The following is a 21,303-nucleotide window of genomic DNA, read 5'->3' as shown; positions in this document are numbered from 1 at the left end:
ATGAATAATGCTAAGGAATGGGAATAGAAAGACTAGAGAACTCAAAACCGCTTTGCTATTTCGGTCAGGTCATCCTTTCCTTTGTTTTTTCACTGCTGTGTCTTCCTCCTCTTGCTCTTGAAATGGTTGGTGGTTTTTGGCTTCACTTTCATGGACCTTCACAGCTTCTCCCCACATCACTTCTTTCTCCCTTAGAAGGCAACTCCTGCTTGGGTGCTGGAATGATTGATGATGCTTCACTCCCTTATCAGCTGTTACCTTTTGGTCTTGGATCCTATACTTTCTCCTACCTCATAGTCAACTGTGGGAGAACTCAGATAATCATAAAGTGTCCACTCTTGGTGTTGTCAATGCTTACACCTTCTCCTGGACTGCATTATCACCAAAATAATCAAAAATGAACAAATATTTAGCAACAAGTGGCAATATGGGTGATGAGATGTGCTTTTTGTTCTTTCTAAGAGGTAGACCAAGATGAGCTAAAGCTGAATAGGAATATTCCTGTCACTACAGCTGTAGCTCTGCCACAAATGGCAGATACATTAGTACATCCAGAAGACATAACTGTACTGATAAATTCTTGTGCAGCCAAGCCCTAGTGGTTGTGTCAGTCCAAGCACTCCCAGAGCAGCTAGATAAGGTAGGCACAGCCTGACCAAGCCTTGCAAGTACTTGGCCTCCACAGTGAGTCTCAGCAGCTACAAGGCATAGGGGCAGATTGAGTGCAGGCTGTTGGAGTCCTGTTCTGATAGGTCATGAACGCCACTACTTCTCTGACATGGTGTTTCTATTTCTTTCTTCCTTTTTTTTTTTTTTCAGTATGTCATCACTAGATATTTAAAGCTAGATTCAGCCACGTGGGTTTGTTTAAGACGTATCAGGTACCACTGAAGTCAATTATACTTATTGCTTCAGCTGTTCTGTTATCTAATCAAAGCCCAAGGCCTCCAGTGCTCTACCTGAAACTTTATTTTTGTGGAGAAGTACAATTTAGATGAATGCTTTGATAAAACAGGAAAGGCTATTTTGGGGGAAGTTGCTTTGCTTTTGTTCAGTGGATTTTTATTATTTTAAACACAGGAGTCTTTGTTTAAAAGAGAGAAAGCCTGCAAATTTTCTTGTTTACTTTGCCTTTGCTTCCCCTTCTGACAGGGGGTAAAACTTTATCCACCTAATCCCCTGTCAGCTTAACCCCAAGTTTCACTGTACAGTGGCCATGCTGATTTTTTTTTTTTTTTTCCACTGGGAAAGAAGAAAAGGGGGAAGGGGGACTGGGATTTAAAATGCTGCAGTCAGCTGTGCTCATCAAGGATGCCAGAGGATTCAGCACCTGGTCTGGGGGGAAATTCAGCTGTGGTACACACAGAGCTGTAATCCACCTGCTGTGATCACAAATAATCTGATCAGAAGGATTAGACGCTTGGACATAGCATGTGTTGGGCCTGATTCTCTGTATTAATGTGTGACCCTTTGACAGGTCACCCTCATGGTGCATGTACCAGGAGCAGCTTGGAGGGTACAGCATAAAACTGGACAAAATCCAGTAGCTGATATTGCACAAAGGTCAGGCACCTGAGCTGAAGGTTTATTCTGGCATTACAGTCTCCGACAGCTTTATTATTGTGTAACTCATGCTCGGTTTTCTAATGCGTCGTTTACTGCGCCTTTGGGATTTTTGCTTAATTTGGCTGGGAGGCTGTCAGAGAACAGGCTTTCCTGGTAGCAGGTATAATATCGATTGCTCATACCTCTTCATTAACATACTGGCACCAGCATCTTAGGCTGTGGCTGAATATGGAATATAGAATTTCTGCCGATTGAGATAATAAATCTTTCTGCTTTTAGCATCGCATTAGTCAGCCAACTAAAACCCAACAAAAAACTGGCAGAGAAACACTACTAGTAGTCAAATGGGAAAGCATCAGCAAAAATGTAGTGCGGGATGTTTCCAAACTGCGTGGACCTGTAGGAGGACAGAAGCATTCGCACTTTGGAGGGTTAAGTGCTGGTCTCTGCAGAAGGAAGTGAGGACCACGGTGTATCGCTGCCACGCAGCGCCTGTCAGCACTGCGCCCAGTGGTGCACATGAGTTGGCTGTTTCCAAAACGAAAAATCTTCTCTCTCAAGATAAAGAGTCATTTGTTTCCTGTAGATATGCTTGTGGGCTTGTTGGAGAGGCAGGTTTTAGAAAAGGGTACAGTTACTTATTGCAGCGCTTCTGTTGCATGCAGAGGGTGGCTTGGCAGGTCCAGGCTTGGGTGGTGGAGCCCAACGTGCAGTAGTCTGGGCAGGCTGGGTCTCCCCATCGAGAGCTGGAGCTCGGGAGAGGGAAAGCAGCTCTTGTGAGTCCCCCTCAAGCTCAGCACATGTTTTTCTCCTGCAGCCTATGTGGAAGACCAGGGTCAGAAATTCTCCATGCTCTCCTGCCAGATTTCCCAGAGGGCCACCCCTTGCTTTCCAGGGGCAAGTTAAATCAACTCACATATTTAGGGCTCTGTGCAATGGGATATGATTGTGCTCCTCACTGCAGGCGTTGAGAAGCCTCAGAGCACCCATGTCTCTATCCATTTTCTGCAGAGAAGCAGGAACCTCCTTCCTTGGCTGCATGCTCACAGATGAAGAGGAGAATCTAGCTGCTTTGGTGGGTTTTGGGGGGTGGCCACAGCCTTCTCCTGGCCTTGTGAGCCATCTGGGACAGACTGGGAGTAGTTCAGCTGTGCACACCTAGACAAGCAAGACTGCTCTGGTCCTATTTTCCCACCTTGTCTTCAAAGGCATGCTGCAAAAGGAATCTTTAATTTGTATTACTAATGTATTGATTTCCCAATTGTTGGGACATCACAAAGGACAAGGTCAGTAAGATAGAACTACTAAGTAAATACTATACTTTTATTTCATTAAGTGAGACTGCTTTCTGGAGAAATCTGGGCTGTGCAGCATCTCATATTGCCTGGGGAAGACCAGAGGCATCTCCCATCAAAAGGAGTCTGAGCCAGGAATGGCCTGTCCTACCCAGTCCCCAGTTCTCCTGGTGCTCATCCCATCCTTTCATAAAACAGCTGAGCTCTGAACTTCCTTTCCTGTAACAGGGTCAGAGCAGACAGAGGGGCCTTTGAAGGGACTCCGTGAAAAGCAGTGATCGAGTCTGAGCAGCAGTTGCTCTACTGAGGAAGGAGCCAGGCTCCTGCTGTGGTGCTGGGGAAACCAGGTCAGAGCAGGTATTTTCCAGGACTCCCCATGCAGTTATCCAGGAGAGGAGGCACCTATTGAGAATGGTTTGAATTCAGTGCAAGTTTCTTTTTAATAACTGCCCAGGGACTTTCTTCTTCTCCTTTGAGCTGAGTGTACTGTAGACACCAGAGCAAGCAGGCAGAGCAGAGTTTGCAGCATGAGTTTTTGTGCTGGCTCTGACCTGAAGCCAGCAGCCATAATATCTCCACGCCTCTGCCCCACTAGTGAAAAACAAGCAGCCTGGAGGTATAAAAATAGCTCTTTGAGTAAAATCTATTTCCTCTCTATTTAGTCGTGTGTCTTGAGATACGTGTAGCATGGTGGGAAGGGGGGAGTTGCTGTGCAGCGCTTGGCCTGTTGAGCTAACAGGAAGGTCACCGGCCGCCTTCGCTGAAAGAGCGGCGGGAGCATGTGGACGGCTTGTGTCTTGTGTTTCCTCTGAGGCCAGACTAAATTTAGCAGATTCGCAGATGGACGTTGGACCGTAATCCATCTGAGACTGTGGGGAGAAGAGTGGGATCTGGGTTGTTTGCCTAGGCTTTTTGCTGCGTAACCAGCCCCAGCGAGCCACCATTCATTATTATGTCCCTCTTCTGCCTTGCTGAATGCGCTGCAACCTTCTCCCTGGTCGCTTGCCCTGAACTGTTTAAAGTTTAAGCATGAAAGAAAAATAAAGACTGCTGGTTCTGTGTTTGTACTAACTCAAAGTCAGACTGTGGATGTACTTTCTATAGCATCAACACGAGGGCTGAGCCTATAGATCGTACCTGTGAGATTTGTAGTAATGCAGATACTAACGATGAGGGCAAATCTCGTTTAAGGCTTCCCAGCTTCCAGACAGTTAAAGGGATTAATCCTAAATGCAGTATTTACACCCTGCAAGGTCTGTACACTGCTGGGCTGGTCCTTCCGTTGCTAATCTTAAACAAATATTTTATGAGTGTGTTTTGAAGTGAACTAGCTAGGCTAAAAATCCCATTTCCCTGACCAGTCTGAACCAGAGCTAGGCAAACTGAAATGCAAAGCACATGTGTATTAAATAATGTATTTTAAGTAATTGAAATTATGTTTCTGTATATGTGCTTCAGCACACTGCACGGATTTGATATATTGATCCTGACACAAGAAGCCTGATTTTCCTGTCATTTACGCAAGCATTTTGACAGAGCAGTTATTCCCAGGTTACACATTTTGCAAGAAGAGCCTGAACCCATGTCAGCTTCACTTAGTTCAGATTAATCCCAAATTCAAGAAAGTAGAGTTAATGTTGTTGTTGCTCTGATGATCTAAAAGTCTTAGGGCAGGAGGTTATTTACATAAGTGCCAGTGTTTTTTGTTTTGTTTCCCATTCATATTAACTGGCCCAATAAAAGGCATTACTTCTTCTCACAAATACTGCCTTGCTTTAACTACAGAACTGCATTTATTGTTTCTTCAAGGCAGAGCCCATGTTTGACTATATTTTCCCTAAATCTGTTTAAATAAGTCTCTTGCAGTTCAGAACACCTAAAGAATGGTTCCCTCTTTTATTATAAGAGGCTAAACCATTCTTGTCTCTGGTTGTCCTCAGCATTTCCTAAGAGGCTCTATTTTACATATGTATCACAAATTCTTCATAAGAGCACTGAAGAATTATTGACTCTGCAGAATTGTAATGGAGTGAAATAAGCATTTCCTTTCCTTTCTGGAGTTTAAAAAATACAAATTAAATTCCATGCAGTCTCAAACAGTAGAGGGATAATTGCTTGCAGATTGCAGTGATGGCCTCCGGTCTCTCTAAAGGTGTGCGGTCAAACAGAAGCAGCAGTGATACTCTATCCAAGACTTCCCATAACAAAGCAGCTCTGATTTCATCTCCTCACCAATGCAATTTGCAACTCATATATGCTGTTGACTCTTGTTTTAATGAAGAGGACCCAGTGTTCCATGTTTCTCACCAATAACATTTAACTGCCTGATGCCAAATTAAGTTTTTGTTGCCCTTTGCTTTTGCAAACCAAAGAAATTAAAAGTTAGATAGTAGCACCCCGTGTTTCCATTTCAAGGGCATTGTTCTAGTTTCTAGAGTAGGGAGGATTGCTGAAATCTTTTAGCTCAAGCTTTTTCTTTCCTATAGATCGTTTTTTAGAAGTGTTCTAAGGTCCTCATACATTTCAGTTTTATTCCTTGCAGACTGTGCCCAGCTCATTATTTTTTTCTGCAGATTTCACATATCTTCAGATTTTTAAGTTAGTGGTTGCATTTTGCCAAGGAACATATACCCAGTTTCCTTGGAAATCTATGGGAATTACATTTAGGTATCAGAGAACAGAATGCAGCCTTAAGAGCCAAATGTCATTCTTCGGAAAAGCACTGAGGAATTCATTAACTCTGCAGGACTCAGTGAAATAAGTACATTTTTACTTCCACAGACTGCAAAAAACAAGTTTCGTGCAGTGTAAAGGAATCAAGGTGCTCTTGCTGCAGAGAAAAGCCTTTCTAACCTGTGAAAAAGCTTAGTAAAAAAAAGTTTGTGCATGGATGGCAGGGAAGGGCAGTTCAGGCTTTTCACTACAGTAATCTTCATGGGTGTTTCATGTCTGCTCAGATAAATCTGCCTCGTGTGCTACACAGACATGCTGCTGCTCCATGGGACAACTGCTTTGGACAGAGCCTTCACCTGAAAGTTGTACACCTTCTGCAGTGTACAGTCTTTCCTTATATTCAAAAATGTGTCTTTCTGCCCATAAAAATGCACATTCTGCTCTCCATCAGCTCACTCACCATCCATCAAAAAACGTGCTAGGGGACATGCAGGAATGCCAGAGATGGGCCTGTTCTTAGCAGCACGTGGGGCTGGTGCTTCCTTCTCTCTGCTGAGCAAAAGATAGCCAGCCAGATGGAAGTACCCATTTTGTCTGACACAGAGAGACTGAATCTGAACCATCAAACCTGCACACCGTGCCTCCCCAAGCAGTCAGGATCTACCATAGCGAGTGGGATCTCTGAGACTAAGAAATAATACAGGTGATGCATCTGTCATGTACCCTGAGGCTCTTCCACTAAATTATTGCCAATAATGGCAGGAGAAACAAGGTAGATCAAGGAACTGATCTGGACTAAAAGAAACTTTTTTTTTTCTCCCCCCCCCCCCCCCCCCATCTTAGGTTAATTTTAACCTGGATCCATGTGTGGATCAGATTCACTGTGAGGCTGCACAAACATTTCTGTTGGCACAGGGAAGAGGCAGGAAGGCACAGGCACCTGGGAGAGACAGAAAAGGCAACAATGAGTTTTGGCAGGGCAGTTGGCTCTTGACAATGTGAAGTGCTCATGGAACTATCATATAATGCAGAGCTGTTACGTACCAAGAGATTGGCTAAACATAGGAATGAAAAATTATTCCAAGACATCGTGTACTTGTTCCTCTTGCAGAAATGCAACAGGTTTTTCTGTCTTGTAGTGACTAGAAATGCCAATGTGCTGCAGTTCAGATTTTGGTAATGTCTGATGGTACCAAGCAGAAGAAGGATTTCTTGAGTGTTTGGTGCTGAACCAGCAATCACTCACAGACATCCTTTGGAGCAGCATTTCTGTTAAGGAGATCTGCAGAAATCCTACCTGCCAGAGAGCTAGGATCTGAGAAATGCAGTTATTGCTGGTCTGTGGACAGTAAAGAACAGAAGTGGGCAGAGGTACTCCACATTGTTCCAACATACAGTTGTTTTCTAGCTAGTCATTCCACAAACTGATAAAATATAGTTTAAAAACTATATATATATTTTTAATTCTCCCCACAACAGGCTGCCTGTTACGTGTGTCCTTGTTATTTTTATCCTCCTTAAGTTTTAATAACAGCTTTGCAGATTCTTTTATGCTTGTCTTAGATCTGATGCTGTAAACCAGCAAGCTTTGCCATCCTAAACATTGCCTGGTAAGAATTCCTCTATGTTCTCTTTTTTACCCTAAGAAAAAGGAAAGTGGAAAATAAACTTACTCCAATAGTTTGGCCCAAATAAATAAGGGCTTTGACAATATTGACATTGAATTTTATTTTAATTCCAATCCAATTCTTCCAGACTGGCCCAACGGAGAAAGTTTCCTCTCTAGCAAATGGTGTTTGCCAGTTTTTTAATGTTTCTTTCAGTTTGCCTTGAATTATAATTGTGTTGGATACTGGATGGGGGGACAGCTGATGAACACAGCTTGCTGTTTACTGCAAGACATCTCAGGCAAGTAGACCGAGATGTCTACTTCTCTTCTATCAGAAACAAAACAAAACAAACAAGAAGACTTTCTCTAAGGAAGGAGAAATCCCATTTAAAGAGAAAATTAGCTGTGGTTTCTAGCATCCAAATAGAACAACCTCAGGCAAGTTGAGACAGGCACATCAGGACTACTTCTGGTACACTATTAGGCTGTAGTTGCTAAAACAACTCACCTTTGTCATGCACAAGTGGGTGAGGCTCCTGTTTGTCTTGGAAATCAGACTATGATGGGCTGAGATAGGCTCATGATTTCCCCACTGAGGCGCAACACAGTAAGAGAGGAGCCAAAACTTGTCCAAAAGGCAGCACTTTAATGCTTGCGTCTTCCATCATTGCTTATTGCTGTAACTCCCAAAGATATGTCTCTGCTTTAATGGAGATAAGTGCTTCAGGAAATGAATACAAAAGCTACTTTAAATTTTTATTTCACTTTTTTTTTTTTTTCCTGAAGGTTTTATTATTTTTTTTTTTATTATTTTGTCCAGGAGCTTGTTCAGGATGTGTCCACCGCCTAGTGTAGTTCTCCAGAACCCAAGTAACCCATTACTAACATCACCATCCCTGTGGTTGTTCAAGGAAAGGTTGGACCTGGTGCTTAGGGACATGGTTTAATGGGTGACATTGGTAGCAGAGGGACGGTTGGACCAGATGATCTTGGAGCTCTTTTCCAACCTTCATGATTCTATGATAAAGCGGTACGTGGCTCCAGTGGGCCTCTTACGTTAAAGTGGTTGGTGAGGGGAGGCTCTTTGCTGACTCCTCTGGTGGTACGGCTCATGGGTCCGGGGAAACCACTCTGCTGGCCCAAGGGCAGGCCTTGCCAGAAGCTGCCCCTACCTTGCCAAAGCACTAGAGCCTCTGCTGAGGTGTCGGAGGAAGGCAGCAGGACAGGGCTCTTCCTTCTTACAAAGTGCAGAAAAAGAAAAAGGATGAGTTGTAAATTAGGAAAGAGAAGTTATGTTGTCAGTGGGGGGCTTGTGACTCTTGAGAGAAATGTGTGATGTAGCACAGAAAGGTGAGGCCCATCTCACATTGGAGCATTTGGCAAGGGAGACAGGTCTGGATGTGGCCTTCAAGGCTTTACAGAAGAGTTGGTTGGCCAGGGTGCTCTTTGGCCATGCAACTCTTCTAAATTGTCGTCAGCCAATCCCATGCTGTTGTCTAGAGCAGAGGCATAAGGAATGATATACCCTAACATTTGCTGAACATATGCCTACACTGCAGTTCAGCGTGGAGTTTGTGCTGGGCTGTCTATATTTCTTTTTAATTTGTTTGTTTTAGCTAGTTGAGAATGTTCTTTTTTTTACCTACCACTGTGCCGAATTGAGAAGCCAAAAACCTCTCCTTGGAGTTGTGCTCTCTTGCGCCAGGAGGGAATGTGACTCAATTTATTTATTTATTTTTAATTTATTTGATCTGTTTTAATACCCAATAAAGTTGTTGTTTTTTCCAACTGGCATGACAGGGCTCTGGCTATTTTTAAAGAACGTGGTTCATTTGATTTAATCTAATGAATGTTTAGTGCTGTTGAAAATAGCTGGAGCCAGAGCCAAGAATAATGTACTGCAATGTACTGGTTGAACAAGGACTGCTTCAGTCTGCCAATCTGCGTTCCTTCCAGTTGTTCAGATTTACCTGGTTTTGTGAGTAGCATTAGCAGGCAAGGCATATTGATCAAAGAGCTTTTTTAATACTATATCTAACAGTTGATAACATCAGAGCCATGTATTTTGCCACCCTCATATCAAGACACATCAAACAATAAAAACTCTTCTTGTTGTTCAGTGCAGGATGTCTAACCTCAGTTTCTGACCACTTTGAGGGGAACAAGAAATGGTAGTATCCTTTTATTGCACACATTTTTTCCCCAAAGTCACCCCGAAAGTGAGTGTGAGAGTTGGTAATGAATCAAGTCACCCAGTGTCTTCTGGGCTCTGTGAGCTGCTGTGTAACTCTTGATATCTCCATGAGCTGAAACTAGGCTGTAGTCAGAAAAGAAATGCTGCTGAGTCCTTGCTCCTGGTGTTTCTCACGTTCTGGTTCTCCGCACATCCATGTTTACTGTCCTGCCCACAGCATCTGAGTTGCTCTGTGGAGGTACCTAGCTCTCCTTATTAACTAAGCTTAAATTTCATGCACGTTCTTGCACTGTTTGTTTCTGCAAGTTTCATCACATAATTCAGTGATGTATTTAAAACTGGGCAAATCCATCTCCCTTTTGCCATCTGTGAGTTATTTCTGTGAGACGGTTGTTTCCCTGTTCCTTCATAAGAAACGAGTGGCTAATACTTAAGCTTCATTGGACTAAAAAAATAAAGCAGCCATAATGCATCTCGCTCCCTGATGGTGGTGCCCGTGGGGATGGATTTTCAGCAGAGATCGCTTTACACCCCAAAGCACGATGTAGGATTGACTCGCATAAGTAACAAACAGATGCTCCTGATGGCCATTATGTTATTTATCTCTATCTTTATGTGATGGGGGAAGGAAGCAGCACCTGTTACAGTGACAAACGTTGTCACTGCTGGCCTGCATGACAGACCTCTGAGGCAACATAGGCCAGGCGTATTTCTCCACGTTGCTGTTGACCCAGATGAAGCTGTTGTATCCACCAGGTATTTTGCCCTGTGTTTCCCTCATATTTGTCCCTCACTTTATAACCTAAGACAATTAAGCAGCCTCTTCGTGTACAACAGAGCACTAGATACAGTGTAAGGTTTGATATGTTCCAACTTTCACCCCAAAATTTCCATGAAAGGACTGCGTAAAAAAATTGGAAGAACTTATTTCCACTCTACAGCAAAAGTCAGTTCTGCAGACTCTCTCGGATTTCATACAAAAGCAACTCATGCCTGGGGAATTTTCTGAAGCTGTATTTAAGAGCAGACAGAACTAATTTCCTCATCATCCTGACTCAAATGACTTCCCTTCCATCATCGGTGTTGCACAGGGCAGCGCATTTGGCCTGCGGTGCAGACACACTGCTAATAGCCTCAGCTTCAGCTGGGGCGAGTCAGGACCCCGACGTTTCCTCGGTCACTGCACTGCAGATAACAGCAGCCGGGTTTAGAGTGTGGTGCCGGGAGGTGTTTCCTCAAAATCCTGAGAGCTGGGCTGGTTTAGAGCAAGGCTGGGAATGTTTTCCATGACAGGGGACATGGAGGCCGTTCGGGGACCGCAGAGCCACACATTATTGCATCCTGTCCAAAAATAACATAAAGAATATAATGTGAACATAGGAAGTGAGGTTAAGGACCCTTTCTAATCCCAGGCAAAAGCCTCCTCAGCCCTCGTCTAGGGCAAGTGAACTGTGCAGAATTATTTTTCCCAATGCGATCTCTGCCACGCTGCTACCTCCTGTCGGCTGAGCTCCCAGTCTGAAGCTGCAGGCCCAGTGCAGGTGACAGCACAGTTCCCACTCAAGTTCAGGGCAGAATTTGTCCTCATCCAGTGCTGAAGCTGAGCTAGACTGTGCCCACAGCATGTCTCTTCTTCTGCACTGTGGGAGCTAATTGAAACGGTGTGATTATTAAAAATGTCTTTCGTTCATATCTTGCTTTATTAAATATTTATTGCATGTGTAATTCATCATTGAATATACATAGGTGTATCTTTCTTAAAAGAGTAACTTTTCAGATATAGCCTTCACAATATTCCCAGCATTGTACGTTTGGGGAGAAAGGGGAAAAAAAAAAAAAAAAAGCTTGCTTCCTCCCCACCTCCCGAATAATGACTTCAATTCCTTCAATTCTGTCTTAATTAAGCAAACAGTTTTTCAGAGCTGAGATTGCATCTTAATTAGGTTTTAAAGTTCAGCTGCAATTACAAGAGCTACAAACTTGTTTTAAAGCCCTCTTGAGACTCTCAAACTTCACCTGTAAGCACTGCTTTACTGAAACTTCACCTCTAAGCACTGTTTTATTGCCATGTGCCGTTGTTAGAACGTGCACTGTATCTCTAAGATGCTCTTTCTTGGCCTGATGGCTCAAGCGTTCCTTGAGGGAAATCAGAAATGAACTTTTTGGCTCCCTCAAGCAACGCTGGGATTTGTTCTCCGTGCCGCTAGGGTTTACCACTAGATGTCCCTGTGAATCCCTCAAACCTCCCAGGTCCGTGGGGTTTTGCAGGAGCCAGCTGAGGAAATCTGAGCGCTGCCGTGGGATGCTGCATCCTCATGGGATGCTGTGCCTTTGTGGGATGCTGTGCCCTCATGGGATCCTGCACACGGGGTGCTGTGCCCTCGTGGGACGCTGTGCCCATGCACTGCTCAGCCTGAGCTCCTGCAGAGCTTATCCTGGCAGTGGTCAGCTCTGCCAAGAGGCATGGGAATTAAATAGTGAAATGCTTCTTTTAGAATGTTTTCTAGTTTCTTAAACAAGAAGTCTTAAAGTTTGTCTTGGGATGGCTTTTAAAACACACCAAGAGTAAGGTTCCAGTGTGCTAGGTGCTGTGTGGACCCTCAGTGAGGGTCTGCCCCTGGCCCAGGCTGTGGGGAAAGGGAGAGGGGCAGAAGGGCAGGGGTGCCCCTGCTGGTTCCCCATCCCCATCTTCCTTCTCCAGCTGCTGCTGAGGCCGCTGTTCCCAGCGAGATGCATTATCTGCCTGCTGCAGGCTCGGAAGCCCTGCCTGTGCCCCGAGACATTCCTGTGCATCTCCCAGATAGGCAAAGCCCCAAGCCAGAGAAAGACACAACACAGTGAAGGGGAGACAGAATGAAGGTTCACTTCATCCTTATGTACTGAACAGCGTTGTGGTGCTCAAGGGCAGGAAAATTTTGCATGCTGCAGGCTTGTTGTGAGGTTGCCAGTGCTTCTAGTGAGGCTGCAGTCAAAGAGCAGCTTGCACACTGCAGGCAGAAGCAAGGCAGGGAGGTTTTCTATTGCAGTTGTGGTGGAGGCAGCCTCTTGGGGAGGGTCTCGGCCACTCTGCTGGCCTGGGGCTGTGCAAGGTGACTCTCCAGGGCAGCTCGAGGGTCTGAAGGATCCTGCCTGGCAGCAACATGCAGTCACCCACCGTGTAGGTGCAACCTCGTGAGGGTTTGTGAAAGCAGTGCTGAAGCCACAGCCCAAGCCTCCTGTCCAAAACCACCCCTTGGCCCCACAGAAGAGCTGCTTCCTCCAAAGCAGTTAGGCAGCAAAACAAAACCTTAGTCCAGACGCCCGGTGTATGGCATCGATACAGCCAGACGGCTCAGGCTGAAGTCCTGGCACACAGCGGCACAAAGCACAGCAACATCTTCGCTCTCAGCTATTCCCTCCCGACGTGTATTTATGCCTGTGAGAAGCAGTTTGTTGGGTTTGTTCAGCTTTCGATACAAGTGTGCAAAAGCTGTGATGCTGCCACTCTGGAATCCTGCCCAACCTCTCCTACCAGCTGCCTCCAGCGAGGTTTGGGCCATTTTTGGCACCTCCAGTTTTCCGTGCTTTAGGTGGAAAACCCTAACAGGCTGGCACCTTCCAAACCAAGCAGTGCTTTCGGATCTCACGCAGGCTGATCGGTGCTTTGGAAGGGTAAGCACCTAGCTTACCCTGAGCAAAAGGGCTGTGGTGCTTGAGGCAGGTGTCCTGCAGAAAGCAGGCTGGCAGAGTAGTTGGGCAGGGTGGTGCTTCCAACTAGTAAAAGGTTTTAGCTGTCAGATGCTTAAAGCTGAGGAATGGTTCTTGGAGGGGGAAAAATTTTTTTTAAGTTGTTCAGTTAAAAAAAAAAAAAAAAGCAGCGACACAAGTTTTGCCTTTTGAAAACCTCGGAGGAAACCCTCTCCGCAACATATCAGAGCTCCGGCAAACTTCCTCCCAGGCAGCTCTTTATTCCCAACAACCTTCGGCTGCCTCCCACCCGCTGCGCGCTGCCGGAGCTTTTCCCAGCCCCCTTGCCCAGCTCGAGGGGCTTTTCCTGGCGGGGGAAGGCCGCAGCCCGGCCGGCCGCGGACCCCCCTCGCTCCCTCCCCGGCCGCCCGCGGGTGCGGGAGCTGCGCGGCCGCGCTCCGCCCGCCGCCGCCCCGTTGCATAAGGCGGCCCCGCTCCGCCCCTGGAGGTGCGCGTAGGGCTCCGCGGGGACAGCGGCTGCTCGGCCGCTCGTCCCTGGTCTTTTTTTTTTTTTTTCTTTTTTTTCCTTTCCTTTTCTTTTTTTTTTTTTTTTTTTTTTTTTTTTTTTTTTTTTTCTCCAAGCGGGCCGGCGGCTCCTTGCCATGAGCAACCCGAAGGCAGCATGAAAGCGGGCAGGCGCGGCTATCCCGCCCGCTCCGGTGTAGGATGGCTCTTGGCGAAGTGTTGCTGCTGCTGCTCCTGCAAAGGTCGGTGGGCAAAAAGGGGATAGATAGGGGAGGGAGAGGGGCCCCCAGCCAACCCTCCGCGGGATGGGGCTCGGCGGTACCCCCGGCAGCATCCCCGCCGAGCTGCCCCGGGTAGGGAGAGCGGAGAGAAGGAGCGGGCGGTAGCCGGGAGCGGTGCCCCGCAGCCCCGCTGGGCTGCAAGGGGGTGGCTGGGACCCCTCCGGGGCTACCGGAGTCCCCTCGGCTGGGAGGCAGCCGGAGGGGCGGGTGGACAGGCTGCGGGCTGGAGTTGCCGGGCTGTGCGTTGGCGTGGCTGGTAGGAAACACCCCGGGACTGCAATGTCAGCGGGGCAGGGAGAAATATTTGCTTAAATGAGATTTCTCTCCTTCCCTCCCTCCCTTCCCCCGCCGCTAGTCTTTCTTGGGCTCGGGTAGAGCGCCATGCGCTGAGAACATCTGTTTCTCGCAGTTCGCAAATCTCTGAATGGTGATGTGGGAAGGTCTGGGGACGCGGGCTGAGCGGGCTGAGACTGCTGCTCGCAGAGATGTGGGAAAGCCACAGCAGCGGGAGTGCCTTGTGAAAATAAATTAAAAAAAAAAAAAAAAAAAAAAAAACTGGCTTTTGCAAGGCACGCCGCAGCTGAGATGCACCGAGTGAAGGTTTCCCAGCCTGCAGCCTTTACGCTGTGATACTGGCTCTTGAACTCGGTCTGGATAGTGTGAGCTTGCTGAGGAGGAGTCGCCGTGGTATTTCAGTGTTTCCTGCTCTCTGAGTGGCCAAGCATAAATGTCCCAAACAAAACTTGTTTTTCTCTTTTGTTTTGAGCTGTTGCTGTTGTTTAAAGATCAAAGCTTTCCAATGCAGTTTTTTAGTAATTCATCTGCAGAGGAAGATGGCTTGAGGATGGGTGACTTGCTTATTTCACGAGGCACACATTTGCAGTGCAGAAGCCCTGTTTCCCCAGTTATTGACCTAGAGTCACGCTTACTTACATGGTGAGAGCAGCAAACCAGAGCTGCTCAGTCTGCCATGGGTTCATAAGATGATCTTTTCCAGGCTGGGAAGAACATGCTACTTCACGCCAAGTAGGGGACTTCAAGGGCTGTAAAAAAAGACACGTAACCTGGTGGTCGGGGTAGGGTTGTAGAATTAAATCAACAGAAAGGTTGTAAAATTAAATCGCTGTGAAAAGCCAAGTCTCTAGGACAGACTGTGCTTTAATGTGTTGGCCCACGCAGCACATTTGGAGCAGGCTTCAAGCTCTCTGACATGGCTCTGGTCTTTAAAATGTTGATTCTAACAGATTAACATCTCCCCGCCGCCTGTCCTGCCTGCAGACCTATCCAGAAGGGGGAAAGGGAAGCAGCTGGCTCTTCTCTCTCCTCTTGAAATGTTAACTATGTTTGCAGTTCTGGTTTACCCAGCTAGTAACAAAAGGTGTTTTGTGATACTGGTCGCTTTATTTCTTTCGTGTCCTTGGACGTCAACTTTGAACAGGCAGAAAGTTGTAAAAAGCTATCTGTTACGCTGCGTTTATTAAAGAAAACCAGAGGCAGTCGGATGGTGGAAGTACTCCGTAAGCATAAGCAGATACCAAACCTGACATTTGATGAGGGATTTGGGTGCCCCAGACTACAGCATCAGCATGCTATTGTTGGCAGCTTCTGCTGTTAAGCTTGGAGATGCTTTTAAAGTGACAACCTGACTCTCGGAGCTTCATGTATTGTGCATTGTCAGTGATTGTCTTTGCTTTTGGGGAGATGCTTCTTCCCCAGGGCTCCCCGGTCTCAGACTTGCAGTAGGAAGAGAGGTGACTTTGTGTTTAAGATGGATGTGAAGCACCTTAGGGTCGTTCTTGCTGCTGCCCCATAAACCACCTTCCCTTCACCCATGGGAAAGCACCTCTCCTTTTTCCTGGTGACAAATGCCAAACCTGTCTTGATCTTTGCAACAACTGAGTAGGTTTTGTTGTGTCAATAAGAACTTTCTGGTGAGCAAAATGGAGCAGCTGAGTGGGCAGCCCACCCTCAAACAGGGATTATGTTGGTACAAACTGTGTCAGTGCATTTTGTGCTGTGAGGCTTGGAAGTGATGTGGATGTTTGAGCTCCTAAACAGCAATATTAACGTAGAGCTGTAGAAGAAACAAAACAAAACACAAAAACAAACATACAAAAACTAGGTCTCCAATATATCATGAAATACATAAATCTTGTGTAATTGGTCATTTCTCTGAAACATTTGACAGATAACTTGATCCACTCTATTGCATAAATCTTACCCTGTTATTTGCAGCAGTAGCAACCTTGATCCTGCTTTTTTGCTTGTTTCTCTTGGTGAGTTTCTGATTGCCCGTGTACAAAGCTATTGGGATCCATACAGGGAAAGTGACTGACACTTAGTACTGTTCCCAGTTTTGCTCCGACCCAGATAGTCCTCTACATGAACTAAATAAGGACTACTTCTCTGTCTTTCAGTATGGGGAGACATGAATCCTAATATAGGAGTGCCTCATAGCAAGAGTGTGTCACTTGCTCTCAGCCATAAAAAGGGGTAGTTAAGAGCAGTAGGCTTGTATAGCCTTCAGGCCAAAGGCCTTAATCAGCCAAGAGTGGATAAGCAAGGCTTTTTGCAGTGTTTCTTAAATACACAAATGTAAAGTGATCTGGAGTAATGGGATGCTTCTCAGCACTGCAGAAGTGGCTTTGAAAGCAGACTGATAAGAGGGTTCAAGTTCTGCTGGTGTTCTGATAACTAGACAGTCATTGAACTCTCCTTAAAAAACAGCCCAAGATTTGCGATTGAAAACAACTTACTTTCTTTTAACACTGAGTCCACCTCCTTGTTTCCTTACATGGTTCAGGTTTGAGGCTCCGTTAAAAGGATCACGATATGGGAAAGCAGGGAAACTGGAGGGACTTGTACTTTGCGAAATGTCTTTACTGAAGCAAAGGAGGATCAGCCGCGTGCCTCGACTGTCACAAGGTCAAAGCTTCATTCCCTGTAATCAGGGAGCAGAGGCCAGGGTTAGGTGCCGTTACCCCGCACTCCCTCCAGCGCAGCTCTCTGCAGCCTGGCTGTGGGCGCACGGGGCTGGCGTCAGGTGGAAGCTCGCTTCCAGGTTGTAATTAACACATGAGGGTTGTAAAGAATTTATGATTCAGATTTAACCTAGACATTAAATTCTGGGTGTTGTATTATAGCCATATTTAAAGGCCATCTCTTTGCAGTAGTCCAGCTCGTTCAGGTCTAGCTCTGCCTGCAGTACGCTGGGCTCTCAGTGCCCTGCAGGGCACTAGGAGCAGGGGAAGCATTATCAGGGTGCAGGAATTGCTTCTCTTCGAGCACAAGGAAGATGTTCCCAGCTACTGGACCTGAGAATTTGGCTATGAGTGCACCATGCGAATCCCAAAGGAAAGGGTCTGTGGTTAAAAATAATCTGTTGTCAGCATAATTTTGCAGTGAAACATCTTACACCCCTTTCTAGGTAATATCGTGTGGCTACAGGGTGGCTTTAGGGGAGGACATAAAACATGTTTTACTTGAGGGTAGCTAGAGACAGGGAAGATTGATTTAGATGGATGTGCTTGTTGGTTTCAGTGCAGAACATGTCCCTCTGCCTCCTTGAGCAGTTGCTCTTCCGAGCAGGCTGCCAGTCATATCCCAACTTTTCTTTCCAGAACAAAATAAAGCTAATCTGAATGTCAGGCCTTTAATCTCAGTGCATTAAAAATGAAAGATGGGGTGGCTTAGTGTCTGTGCTAAGCTCCTGACAAGGCTCTTCAATTCCTGGTCCCTCTGCCTTCTCATCTCCTATCCACAGCTTTTCTCTTCCTTCTGCATTCTTTGTGTTACTGTCCTCTGCTTCTTTCTTTCCTTTCTTTTCCTCTTCTTGCTATCCTCCTTCGAGTCTTTGATTTGTTATTGGCTCGGTCTGATGAACCTCTTCGCCGTAGGATTAACAAAGTTCGTTTCTCCTGACAAGTGTGGTGGTGACTAATGTGCAGGGAAGGGAGCTCAGCCAGCCACCTTGTACATCTTTGCGAGCTGGTCAGAAACAGAGCCTTAACTGGAAGTTGGGCAAACTGGCATAATTACAAGGGCTGTCAACAGCATGTTAATAAAAGTTTTTTCTTCATTAGGTAAAAAGTGAGATCCGATGCTGCTTTTTATAGAAGGTGCTGACATTGTGTTAGAGTGAGCTGCAGGGCTTTGCTAAGGGAACTGGTACCTTAGTGCTGTGTGGTAGCAAGACAGTGATCTGCAGTAATATGTTCGAGCCCATAACATTTCCTAATTTGAACATATTTTATTTAGTGTTTCAGGCCGAGCCATGGTTACACTGTGTAAAGCGCAATGGAATGCGTGGCCAAGGCAGTTCTGTCAAAATTGAGGCAGAGGAGAAAACAATAGTAAAATGAAGGGTGTCAACCAAAGTTTGCTTTGTTTCCTGGTCCTTCCTGAATAAGAAATATGAGGAAACTGTTACCTTCTCTAAATCTACTTGGTGGGTAAAGTCAGTCTGTTGCTCGTTAGCTGCACCTCCGTAAAGGCAAGAGGATCAAGTGTGCAGGTTTTGTGAGGACGCCGGCATTGGGCTCAGCTCTTTCTCCTGGCAGGTTCACAAGAAACCTGTGGTGAGGTTTGGGAGCGCTGTTAATGTCTCCTTCCAGTTCTAGTAAGAGAAAACCAGTAAGCCCATGACAGGAACATCCCTTCCAAGTCCTGCATTTTCCCACCTCTGCAGGCTGAGTCAGGAGTTGGAGCAGGTCGTGGCAGAAAGTTACTGTAGGGACGGAAGAGCTGATGAGAATGGTGCTCGGCTGAGCAAGCAGGATTAGCATGACAAGGTGAACACTGTTAGCAAAGCACCTGTGCTTTCTGTTGGTGCAGAGTTGTGCTTTCTCGTGCCTGCTTTGCACGCTTTGGACAGTGTCCTGAGCTAAGCATGTCCAGAAGGTGTGCCTGGCAGGCCCCCTACCAGTCTTTTGGGGTAAATGAAGACTCATGGGTCTGAACCTGTTAGCATTTGTGTGTCCTCCCTTGAACATGGCAATGAGACCTACAGAGATTTTGGCAGGGGAAGTCACGAGGCTGATAAGCTGAACATGAGCAGTGGAACGGAAAGCACGGCCACTGCCGTCTGTGATCTGGTGTTGTGGCAGGCTGGGGAGCAGCAAGCTCTGCTTAGGATTAATTAGGTACAAGTGTGCTAAATCTTACCTCTTTGTGAGAGTATTTCTGGGGGGTAGAGACACGGCTCACCGATACAGCCTTTCAGTGGCTCTGTGTTGCCACCGTACAAGCGCGGGAGGTGTGGGGTATTTCACAGGGCTGGTGGCTGCCCAGGGCTCCTTTGCTCGCCACACTCACCAGCTGCCAGCCACTTTCTATAAACCTGATGTTCACTGCATCAATGCCAAAGTTCAGGATGCTTCACCAACTTTCTGTCAGTTTCCAAGATGCCAGTAGTACAAGCATTATTTTTCTTTTTTCTATTTTTTTTTGCAAATTGCATGCACCACTAGATAACTCTAGCTCTCTTGCCGTGAGCTAGCACCTCATCCCCTGGCTTTGTGTCTCCCTTTCGAGACGGATCTTGCAGCCTTATCTTTTGAGATGCAGCCATATACAGGATGTAACAGCAGTTGTACAGAAAATAAACGTTCAGATCTTAACTCATATGAGTAAAACAGACAGCAAGAGCTCCTATAACGATCAGTTTTCAGTTACTAGTCTGGGGCTGAATGCATGGGGGGATACTTATTATTCAGATTGCTGCATTGTTTTCGACTTTCATAAATTCATCCAGCGTTAAAGAAACATGGGGTTTGCTTTTATTCAGTCAAAGCTCCTAAACTTTCCATTCACACCAAGAAACATATAAGAATTCACAAGGCTTTATTCATCCTGTCAAAAGCCTGAAGAAGGGAGACTTTATTCTAAGGGGAAAAAGAACAGATAATTGTGAAAAATATAGCTTGGGTAACTCCCTGCTCAGTTCAAGGAACACGGGGTAACTAAGCATGCTGCTTTCCTTTAAAAATAAGTGCCAGACAGATGTATTGTTTAGGAATTCAATGCACGGATGCTGAAATAAAATCTATCCATTTTGAAGTGAAAGAAAAAGGGCAGCAATTTCACATGACCCAAGAAAGATTTTGTTGCTTTTCCAAACCGTTATGTTTCAGCATACACCTTGTTAAAACTTTTGTATGTATTAAGAAATCTAATTTATCATTTTGAAGTTAAAAAAGAAAAAACATTTGAGTCTAAAAATATCATCAATATCATACTACTCAAACACAACTGAGCACTGTTACTTTTCAGTGTAATTCTTTTCTGTTAACAGGCTCTATGAAAATATTTTGATTTTTTTGGCAAAAGTTGCAATTTCTTTTCAAAAGAGAAGAATTGGTTGGGTAGGTAGTGAATGCAGGGGGAATCTATAGAAGTGGTTTTCAATTTGTACGAAAATCCAGTTCTCTGCCAGTTCAGCCACTGCATATCAGTTGCTATTGCAGAACAGTTCAACTGCAAATATTGAATCACACAATTCAGCGTGATGTAAAAAGTATTTTTAAAATAACTATAGAAGCACATCAGGCTGTTTCCTGAAAAATAAATAAATAATATTCTGTAGATTATAGGTAGGACCTGAGCATGTGTGAAGAATTATCAGAAAATACCTGAGGAGATATGCTCAAAAATGTCTCCCTTGGCTAATGTTCTTTGCCACTAGAAAACCACAAACCAAAAATCAACCTGTTTGCTTTTAGTTCATGTTTGATGTGGCTGATGATGCTGAAACACAATCCATTCCTCAAATTAAAGGTGGCTAGTGCATCCCATTAGCTCTCCTGTTGAGTTTGATGTGCCACGCGATCCATCAGCCTCTGTCCTGGGCTGTCCTCATCAGACTGAGAACGTGGAAGTTACACACGTCACCTGGGCTCCTTACAGATAATTAAGATAAAATATGAAAATGTAACCAGTGAAGTCCTAATGACACAAAATGGAACCTGCAAACTGAATTACAGCAGTTAATAATAGAACAGCTATGGGTATTTCTTCTCTTTGATGGGGAGAGAGCCATTAAATATGGTTCAGCTTATGTATTTGTCATTGGCTTTTCTCTAAGGTAACATCCAGAGTATTACATTGCAGAAAGCCCCACGCAGCTCCGGTTGCTCAGTACTTTTGGAAAATAGAACAAATACATCTCGTCACATGAGGAGTTGGTAGTTTCTGTCCAGCTGCCCCTGTTGCACCCCGATGCACTTGGTTGCTCAGTGTGCTACAGCCAGTGTTAGTCCTGGTACAGCTCAACAGTTGTGAAATCTTGGCTCCCTGTGAAATTATTTGTCAGGCTGGGCAAGTCCATAAAGGGTGAAGCCTGGGAGCCAGACCTGCTGCTAACCCATTAGCAAATGTGGTCCCAAGGAACCAGAAGATGGTTACTGGTGGAGGTTTTATGTTCTGTTCTGGGAGTCTGCAAAACAAACGTGAAAATGTTGCATCCCTGTGCTCTGGAAAGCACAAGTAGGTTCTGTA

The 21,303-nt window shown here is 45.5% G+C and overlaps 1 protein-coding gene across 11 annotated transcripts in view; it reads left to right on the top strand.

Moving 5' to 3' along the window:
* The window catches only part of KALRN (kalirin RhoGEF kinase), a 495,524-nt gene that overhangs the window by 408,533 nt on the left and 65,688 nt on the right, over nt 1-21,303 (top strand). Inside the window, exon 1 of one of the 11 annotated variants that reach the window (XM_082764115.1) lies at nt 13,627-13,770. The exons of the other annotated variants lie outside the window; for them this stretch is intronic. Within the exon in view, the coding sequence (XP_082620241.1) occupies nt 13,686-13,770 (85 nt within the window). The 5' untranslated portion in view covers nt 13,627-13,685. Of the gene's footprint in view, nt 1-13,626; nt 13,771-21,303 lie in introns of those variants that run through there. 11 annotated transcript variants of the gene reach the window in all.

This window comes from Aythya marila (genome assembly GCF_965140915.1).
Source record: "Aythya marila genome assembly, chromosome: 6".
Lineage (NCBI taxonomy): Eukaryota > Metazoa > Chordata > Aves > Anseriformes > Anatidae > Aythya > Aythya marila.
The sequence above is the reverse complement of the archived record's forward strand: the minus strand, read 5'-3'. Positions and strand labels throughout refer to the sequence as shown.